The sequence below is a fragment of the Pavona decussata genome, unplaced genomic scaffold (assembly GCF_977016875.1).
Source record: "Pavona decussata unplaced genomic scaffold, jaPavDecu1.1 SCAFFOLD_510, whole genome shotgun sequence".
NCBI classification, from domain to species: domain Eukaryota; kingdom Metazoa; phylum Cnidaria; class Anthozoa; order Scleractinia; family Agariciidae; genus Pavona; species Pavona decussata.
The window spans coordinates 395,001-405,000 of record NW_028145827.1 but is presented as its reverse complement, the minus strand read 5'-3'; the positions used below and the strand labels follow the sequence as shown (position 1 = coordinate 405,000).

Here is a 10,000-nt window from a genome sequence, read left to right as displayed (position 1 = left end):
TTCGTTCTTCTTATGCTTATGCCTATGTCATGTTATGTCGCCGTTTTTACTAGTGAGAACAGGGACGACATAAGCACAAGGCAGTCAACTGTTTCGTCCGCCATCTTCCTTAACATCGAGAAGAGCTGGTATCGAGAATTCCGTCAAGAAATGGTTTTCTGCGCGTGCGTCTGTCCTTATGCGTATGTAGCGAGTTTTCTCACTTGCTTATCTTTATGCTTATGCTTCTGCTTATGCTTATGTCCTTGTGAAAACCAGTCTTTTAAAAACGGTTAGCTGTCATTTGTTGACATGGCCTTGAAATAAAATAAAAATTACCATTTTCGTGAGTCAGCCCTCGTTGGTATAGTATACAGTCATTTCAGTTAACGTTGTCGGTTCAAAGCATGAAGCTAAAAGACAAGACCGAAAGTTTACGTGGGATTTTTATGAATAAATTCATCAAAATCAGTCATGCCTGGAGAAAACAATACGTTGTAATTAGCAGTACAATGACCTGCACGTGCAGGGATGATTTTGATGAAATTATTCATAAAAAATAATCCCACAAAACATTGCGGTCTTGTCTTTTAGCTTGATTTTAATCCGACAACGTTAATTGAAATAGCTGTATATAATAGGAGATATGAAGCAAATGACCTGGGTTCGAGGCGTGTTCTAATTTGATTTTAACTTTTTTTACTGTTAAGTTGGAAATTAGATTTTTGCTGTGGAAACACCATAAGCGGTCCAACCTTGTTTTAGAGAACCCATTCTAGCTGGACAACCTATCAAAATGTGTACGAACCCGGCAAGCGTTTTGCAGCAAAATGACATCTAACAGCAGGGAGCCGGTTCTCACGATCATTCACACAATTCTTTGCGTTGTTATGGTTACGGTTAGATACGTTAGTGAACACTGTAAACAAGTTGGAAACAAAGGAGGTTAATTCACCAATTCACTAAACATTGAGTCTAGAAAACTCGCTTTGTTTAACATTGTTAATCATGATTTAATTTCCTTCGTAATTTTTCCGGTCCGGGTGAACTGACGCCAAACGATGATCACTCGATTTGTCGTGAGCTTGTTTCAACAGAAGTTCTTGCCAAAAGTTTGATTTTTCATTTTTGTTTAAAATTCTTTAATTTCATGTTCGCTCCTATATATATGTTACATTCTCATTGCGACTATTAACGCAGTGTATTATCAATTCTGGCTGATGAGTAATTAAAATCCGCTTTATTTTGTTAAAACCGCGATATTGCTTTACAGTTTCTTCTTCACTTGAGTTATTGTATTCGTTAGCCATGGTCTGTCATAGTATGTAAGAAATAAACAGATAAACAGTTTTGTGAAGTTGAAATTGCTTGTACGCTTTTTGTGAAGTCATGGTTATCATGTAAATTTCTCAAATCTCACGTACTCGGTGTTTCGTGAAAGTTCTTAATTATTTTTGAGCGACCATGCATACGCTGCTGTTGTTTTGCCGCACCATGCAACAATTGTTTTTCACCAGACAGAAGTAGAAATTGTCAAACAATACATTTCTTAAGGCCTCGAGACCGGCAGTCAACGTTAAAACCTTCCATCGCTCGCGAAGTGAAGCCAGCCAGGTTTGAAAGTTGTTATTTAACTTTTCAAGATGTTCAACGGTTCACAACCCGAGACGCAGCCAACATCAGGATTTTATCTCCTTGTGAGGGTAGGTAATCATTTTCTGTTTAAAATCGTGATGCATTGGAATGGCGGCATAAGAATGCCGGGAGATCATTCTTAACCCAATGTAGAATTTTAGTTTGGTCTGTTAGTTGGTTTGATCTGACCAGTTAAGTCTGGCCGCGTCGGCGCAAACATCTTTACCTATAACTGTCCCATCAATGTCCAATCTCGACCTCGGGATACTGGAATTTTCTCTCCTTTAACCCTTTAAGCCCTTAAAGTGATCAGCATCAAATTTCTTCTTGCATTGTAATAGCAATGAGTATCCAACCCCTGAGATCATGAGAATTAAGGATATGATCACCCAAGGTGAATTTTCTTGATATTTTAAGAGATGATAGGATAATTTGTAACAAAAGCTATATATGATGTATGCGACATACTGATCAACATCAGCTTAACATGGTCCGTCTTATACAGTGTAAAGCACAAAGAACAGTCACTGTAAGACCTGATGCTGAGCCGAGTAACTCAAAAATACATGGGAATTATGAGAGATTCCAATGGCCTTAGGTGTTCTTGTCTAGGGACTATATGGCGTAAACACAATTGCATATTTCTGTTATACGATTTGTTTTCGGCCTTAAGTGACTCTTCAGGGGCAATATGATGAATAATCAAGCAAGTCGCATTTAAAATGACCAAATATGGAACCTCAGTATCAACTATTTGGCCAAATGACGTACGATGAAGGACGTCAACGTAATTTAAATTTTAATTTTTATTATAACTGGACTGAATGACGTCTCAAGCTTGGAATTTAAAGGCTTCATTTCAGTCTTTCTGTGTGTGTGATTTGTTTTAAAGTGGACGGTTAACAATCAAGGGGCAAGGCAATTCCAAATGGCGTCTACTGTCTTTGCGGGGAAAAGGATGGTTAAACAAGATATTACAATTCTCTCCGTTTCTTTGTCAAGTCAGGAGCACTCATACAGCTATAACATTTTAAGCAAAGATTCAAAATGTTTCTTCCCATGTTTCTAGATAATTCAATGCTCTTTTTAAGGCCGAGATATTTTAATATCTAAGCTGACACAGTTTGCTCCCTTTGGTTTGCGTGGCTGAAAATTTAAGTCGCAGAAAGCGTTCGGGAGAACAATCAAATTCCCCGAATTTCCGAACTGCTGTTAGTTTGTCTTTGTTCCCCCTTTCAAATAATCATCTGCCGTTGCTTACGAGATGAGTTGTCTTTATTTAATCGACTGATACTTATATGTGCCCATGAATGCTACTTGAAAACTAGACTGTACAACAGTCGTTTTTCTCTTGCAAGCGCGAACACGCCGGCAAGGGTGAATTGGTGCGGATCGAGGGGCGAGTGCGTACACACTCGTGCGCGCGCAAATGCGTGAATTCGCGCGTGCAAGTCTCATACTCTGACGTAGGACGTCTATACCCAGTTTCACATTTCCATTTTCTCCCTCGCGCTCCAGACTTTTAATTTAGGACTGCGCACTTTCGTAAGGACCAATGCAAAAAAACAAAACAAAAAAAAAGAATTGTTTTGAAGAGAATGTCTCATGATTTAAAATAAACGTGCGCAGCTGAATGTGGGTTAAACTGTGCCATGTTCTTGCCCTAAAGTCACCCAGAAAAAACAGTTCTAGCATAGAAATACTGCTTTTATGCTGTTACATCAAATGATATGGTTTTGTGATGAGCAAAAAACTTTACTAGTGTCGTACACATCGGCTCTGTACTCAGTAAGAGCCCTTCGGCTCAGCATCATCCGGACAACAAGCAGGCACCTCAGTGCTCACTGATCTATTGGAAAATTTAGATATGTCTGTTTCCGCGAAATAAGACATGACGAACGCTATACTGACTATGACATTGAACACGCTTTATAGAAGACAAGTATTCAGACTGGGTATCCTTGGCGAGGTTTTGACTTGCGTAGTTTTAATTAACAGTTTCATTCTTTTACAGGCTGCGGCGAATGAGTCTGCTATAGCAGCTTGTCCGCTGACCCATCAAGTTCGAATGATTTGCAAGCTGAAGGAGATCGAGCCATTAATCATGCCCTTCAACATGCAAAAGAAATCCAAGGAATTTTTAGAGATCAACTCCACCGGCAAGGTGCCTGTTCTTGTCCATCAGCTTAATCCAGATGAAGCTCTGGTTTTAGACGACCCTCTTCTCATCGGCAAATACTTAGACGACCTGATTCCTGCTCCTCCAATCAGAAGTAAGAGCAGAGAAGCCATCGTTGCAGGCAGCGATGTTTTCCAAAAATTTTGCGCTCTTATCAAAAACAAAGATCCCAGCAAGGATCTTGGTCTTAAGATTTCACTGCTGAAGAAACTTGAGGAGCTGGATTCTTTATTGCAAAGTACACAGGGCGATTTTTTGGAGGGTGACGCTCTTCGGATTTCAGATTGCAGCTTGTTGTCCAAGCTTCTTCTTGTTCGTGTAGCCGGCAAAGAATTGAAAGGAGTTGAGATTCCCGCGCGTCTTGAAGGGGTCTGGAGCTATATTCAGGTTGGTGAGAAACAGAGCGTGTTTTCGGAGACGCGACCTTCCGATCAGCTTATCAAGGAACACTGGTCAAGGAATTTTGCTGTTCCCTTGATAGAAGGATATGAAAGAAAGTAGTCCAGTTCAGGACATCTCAGTAACAATTTAAAACTATAACTTTGACTCAGAAGGGGCCCATGTCAACAGCAAGATTCTCACCTCACCGTCTTACTGCATTTATAGTTCTAGTTACAGGCCCGTAGCAATGCTAAAACAACTGGGGGGGGGGGGGGGGGGGCAAGAAAATTGGTTAAACAAAGCTACACCCCCGCCCCACCCCCGTCAGCTAAAAAACAAGGTAACTCTTGAATAGTGCAAGGACCACTTGTACAAACAGCAGCAAAGTGTAGCCGGATCTTTGTGTAGATCAGGATCAGCAATGTTGAATAGAACATTTCATTTTACGTTATAGCCAAAAAACAGTCCGATAAGAGAGTTTAAGATGCAACGAGGACTTAAAAAAAAATTAACTTCGCACCTGCATCCCACTTTTTGGTACATTTCTTCGCCGTCACTGCGCGCGGACTACCATGTGAAATTAGGCTTCACGTTTGAAGGAGGACGTAAAAAATGACGACAAATTTTCCTTTCTCTCTCTTTCTTTTCTCCCTCTTTTTCCGTGAACTTGGAATCGGGCATTAAGAATCTGTCTGCAGGAGATGGAGAATTTGCCTAAAATTATAAAAAAATAAAATAAAATAAAAAAAAAAAAGGAGCGAGTTGGAATTCCCGTGACGAAGTTTAAAAGAACGCAAATTCTCTTTATAGATAATGTTTTCGCTACCATCACCGTTGTCTTTTCTTTAACTCCCTACTAACAAACATAAATCGATCATAAGAATTGTGGTTCCCATTTCCGATTCACAAATGTTAGCGGAGGAAACTGTCAGCTAATAAACAAATTATTAAAGGTTGTAAAAAGGCACTTGCAGCATCAGAATTCAAGAGTGATTGTTGTAATTATTATTATTATTTATAATTATTTATTTTTTGACACATTTTTTTACACTTCCAAAAATTCTGGGGGGTGGGGGCTCAAGCCCCCCCCCCTGCCTCTCCCCCTGCTCGGGCCTGAGTTAAAGGAAATTTTGAGTTGTAGTTCATAATTTGATAGCTTTCAAAGTAAGAGTGTGGGTTTAAAAGGAGAGAGAGAAGGTTAATTAAGATCGTAGCATTGACATGTAGCAGTGAACCTATTAATCCAACTGATTTAAAGGGGGACAAGAACATACCTTTCTTAACATTTAAATCGAATTTACAGTGGCAGATATATCCATCTGAAGTAGATACAAGTTAAAACGCGCCTTTTAACATGTTAATATAACAATGAAAAAAATTAAAAATAATTTGAGCAAAATGCTCCCCCGTCTCTGCTCCCCCCTACCCCCTCATTGGGGTAGAGTTACTGGGCGCAGAGTCTCTGCAGAGTCCCACCCTCACCGGTCCACCCGCCGAGGGAGCTCCGAAAACCTGATGATGCTGAAAACATTATATATAGGACGCGACAGCGTCTTTCCCTCCCATGTGGGACACATTTTCTTAGACGTGCACGAGGCACGGCCTCGTTTTGGTGCGAAGCTTGTTTTCGTCCTATAACGTCATAAAATCACTTTTTTCGTTCACAACTCTGACAGAAGTCTTGAACGCGTAGATTTCTTGACATCTTTTAGGTTGATGTCGATTACATCAAGGATTTTCTTGAAAATGTTCGTCTTAAGGTGGGGGTTCACCTAAAAGCCATTTTCACGCCGCTTAAAATCGGTCAAATGAAAATATCTTGTTTGCATTTCAAGCAATACAAAAACCCTCCATTCATAGCACAAATTAATGATTTGGGGTGTTTTATGAATTTTTGGGTGATTTTTAGGTATATTTGGAAGGAAATAATTTTTCTTGAAGGATTGGTAAAATTAAAAGAAATAAGGAATGTTGAAGATTTAGTGAAGTTTTAAAATTAGAATTTGTAGTTAATAATTAATAGACGGATACCAAGTTAGTCCACTAGCAACCTGGGGTGCTCTTGCGTGGTTGTCGACTGTCTGTTAGTGTTCCAAAAATCATTTTCTTTCTTCTATCCATTCTTAAAACTCTTCAAATTTCACTCAAATTCAGGTAGAGCCCCACCTTAATAAGGCTGACACAACGGCAGAGACGGTATGCGTGCAGTTTGAGTTTGGGCCAATATTTCAACTGATAAAATTGCCGTTTGCCTTAGGACCAGCCCTGCAATCAATTTGGCTTGTAGAAAAGTTTTTTTTGAAGCCGTAATTCCAGGAGACTGTAGATGAACCTAGCTGGTTACATTCTATACGGTACTTAACGAAAATAAAGTCAGTAATATGAGCTTTATCGTGCCAGTGATTTCCGTTACTAAAAACTCCCGAAAACATTTCAAGCGCAGAAAACTCGTCTTTTGTACATTAAACAGCCATCATCAACAGAAATCTTTTTTCTGGTGAACTTGTTAGTACTAATTATAAAATACGACCATATGCAGTTTCACGTTTTAACATCGCAACAGGCTCTGTTATCTAAAGACAAGGGACTTGATTAGCCTTAATCTCCTTCCTTCTCCCCTCTTCCTTTCACCCCTCCCCCTCCCCCACGGTTCAAGAGGAACTGAGCGTGCCGGGGCTGTGACTGGGACAACGACTTGTCGTGTTTTAACGGTAAACGAAGTTACATTCACAACGTACTTACTATGTTAAGCCAGTGTGCAGAAGAATATGGTGCCGGTTTGTAATGCATAATATTTCAGTCAAAAATATGGAACGTCAGTTTAAAAGTAACTTCTTAGGGGAAAAATGCCTGCACCTAGCTATAGGCTTCCGTATGTGCAAGATCACGAGGAGGAAATGTAAAAAAACAAAACAAAACAAAACAAAACAAAAATCAGCAATAAGCCAAATGAAGAAAAAGCAGTTGCCGTGTTTGTCACTGATCGCGTTATTTCTTGTGATTTTTGAAAGGACATTTTGTTTTGGAAAATTGTTTAGACGCACATGATGATTGTCAGAAGGTTGTCAGCAGGTTATAACCACCAGGTGTGATACGTAAGCCATCCGCCAATCACAAACCGAGGAAGCAAGCACAGACGCCATCTCATATGTACTTTTAACAAATTATAACATATTTATTGTCTTATAAATCGCGTCTATTTACGAATGAAAATCTGTTTTTGTTTGTCCTTTTAGATCTTTTTCGTCATGTTTGAAATTTCCGGATAAAAATTGTGAAAGCTGATTTAACCGTGACCAAGGACTTAAAAGACTTAAAAACTTGCAGGGACTTGGTGTCCATACATGGACTGTGAACAGGGTCTAACACTTCCCTGCACTTGCCTCACGGTCGTTTGAGCCAAAAAAAAGATGTGAAGATATATTTTGAGGTAATTAGGCTAACTCCAGCATGGAAGAAATCGAACGAATGTCAGCCTTTGGTCCAAAATTCTAACTCTCCGCACCCACCCCTCCCTCAAATCTGAATGGACCAGTAGATAGACTGGGTACGAGAATGGGCGCGCCTCGGTGAAGCAGAATCGTGACTCTTCACAGTGAACAGATCGAGTTGGTTGGTCGTTTTCATCGGGCGCTTGTAGCCGTCTTTTCCGAAATGGCCGATCAGTCGGATTTGACTCTGTTCGTAAAGGTATTATATGCCTATATCAGTCGATAGTTTGTTGTTTTGGAAGAAATATGGGGCAGTTTATTGATCATTTTCTTTGCACTATTTAACAGGCCTCGACGATCAACGACTCCGACTTCGGCGCGGACGTATTTGCACAGAGATTTATGATGATGCTCGTATTGAAAGATGTCTCGGTCAACATTAGTCTCGTGGATGCGATTAAGAGTCGAACCATGAAAAAGTTACCGGCCTTGCAGTTCATGGAAAACGACTTGATGGAGGATCCTGCCGAAATCGAAACCTTTCTCGAACGCATAGATCCCGAGCGTCCACTGCGAAGCCAAAACGACGCTGTAAACGCGTTGGTGTTTAAAGGGTTTGGGAGTACAGTTTATCACAAGTTCTGCCAGCTGGTAAAAAACGCCGATCCAGGCACCGATGATAAGCTTAAGGCAAGCTTAAAGGAAGAACTGAAAGGACTGGATAATTTTTTATGCTCAGAAATGATGCCGGGAAGATTTCTCGGCGGCGATGCACTGTGCCTTCCTGATTGCATCTTACTACCCAAGCTGTTGCACATCAAAGTCGTGGCGAAAGCGTTTAAAGATTTCGAGATTCCAGAAGAATTCACAGGTATTCATAACTACATGGATGCAGCTTCCGGCAAAGGTCAAGAAAACCCTGATGGCAACGTTGAGGTTTTCACAAGAACCTGTCCCTCAGACGAAGTCATCGTGGATGCTTGGGCGCGCTCGATGAAAGTTCCAAATCCATTACAACACAAGAGAAAGAAGACCCCATCCTCCTCTTGATTTAAGCCCTGCAGATCATTGCTTCTCAATGGAGTTATCGGTAATTAATTTAGGTTTTGTGGAAGGTTCAATTAGACCTGTATTTCCTGTGGTGTGTGCGAAATTATTAGGGTTTTGTGTGACTGGACTTGTAAGCTTTGTGCGTACAAAAGAACAGTACACGTGTTGGAACATCGACAAGTGTGTGATTTAATTTGCGACGAATACATCCAGTCTTCAGTTTTCTCCCTTAGGTAGTATTATATGTGTTGGGAGATTCCCTAAATTATATGTCGTTTGAATTTTCAGGCGATAAGAAAGATATCTTATATGAAATACTCTGTACTTTCCCAAAGAAAGCGTTGTTTTTTTTCGTATGTATACATGATGTTGTTTGTACTTCTACATCGTGCCAAACCTCTCGCTGTTTGTTCTACTCGACGAATCGATTGAGTGAGTGGCAAGCTGCGGCGAAAACTTTTATTTACTGTGATAAAATAAATTTCCATGTTTCTCTGGCAAAATTAGTTTAGAATTTTAGGATAAACAATGTCTGCGCTCATGGAAACCAACATTGAATACCGAGCATAGCTATATTAGCATTCTCTTGGTTATGTAGTGATAAAAGTCTTGTCGTGACGCCTAATATTTTAGTTTTACTGTGCATTGTTTCGGATAGCTGAGGCAAGGTTTGAATTCTTCGGGTGGGGCAATAGCTTTTACATCAGAAATTCTTTGCTAAGTAATTGTCAAGTTCAACAAACTTCAATGCCGTTGAATGGTATCAAAGCTTGAGATCAAGTTCTTTCGCGTCACGGTACACGCTTCGAATAGCGAGCGCTGATAGAAATCACAATATTTCATGCATTGGAGATCAAATTTCGATCGCGATTTCCCTGTAGAAATTAGTATTTGTTGTAAAGCCTACATCGGTTATTAATAAATGGCAGTGAAAAGACTGATTTTTTTGTTTTATTGCTCTGTTTTTGCTGACTTGGCTTTCAATTTTATTCAAACGTTAGAAAGTTAAAACAAATGACCTTCGATTTTTAACAACCTGTTTTATTTATCGTGCAAAAAAAAAAAAAAAAACCCATTCGCCAGTGAGACAATGAAAAAAAAAAGCTACAATTTTGAATGTCAACAACACAAACTGGTTGCCACAGAGCCATTATCAACCTTGCGCGGAATGTTGACAACTTGTATTTGCCCGCTAGCTTGGTCTGAGCATGTCAGTCAGTTTCATTTATGCATGTTTGTTTAACATCTAAAACAAAAGAAACTATTGTTTTAAGCGGTCAGGTTAAGACAAACAAAAGAGACATTGCTGTTTCCTCTGACATAAACTCATTTTAGCATTTCTGCC

General features: G+C 39.9%; 2 protein-coding genes across 2 annotated transcripts; both read left to right on the top strand.

Moving 5' to 3' along the window:
* Window positions 1-1,377: 1,377 nt before the first annotated feature.
* Window positions 1,378-5,433, top strand: LOC146450042 (chloride intracellular channel protein 2-like). Its single transcript, XM_085100809.1, has 2 exons — window positions 1,378-1,682; window positions 3,629-5,433. The coding sequence occupies exons 1-2, from the start codon at window positions 1,623-1,625 to the stop codon at window positions 4,292-4,294; spliced, it is 726 nt and encodes a 241-aa protein (XP_084956935.1). The 5' UTR covers window positions 1,378-1,622; the 3' UTR covers window positions 4,295-5,433.
* Window positions 5,434-7,708: 2,275 nt separating this feature from the next.
* Window positions 7,709-9,596, top strand: LOC146450041 (chloride intracellular channel protein 1-like). The gene is made up of 2 exons (XM_085100804.1): window positions 7,709-7,864; window positions 7,954-9,596. Exons 1-2 carry the CDS (start codon window positions 7,829-7,831, stop codon window positions 8,653-8,655), a joined length of 738 nt encoding a protein of 245 aa, XP_084956930.1. The 5' UTR covers window positions 7,709-7,828; the 3' UTR covers window positions 8,656-9,596.
* The last annotated feature ends 404 nt before the right edge of the window (window positions 9,597-10,000 follow it).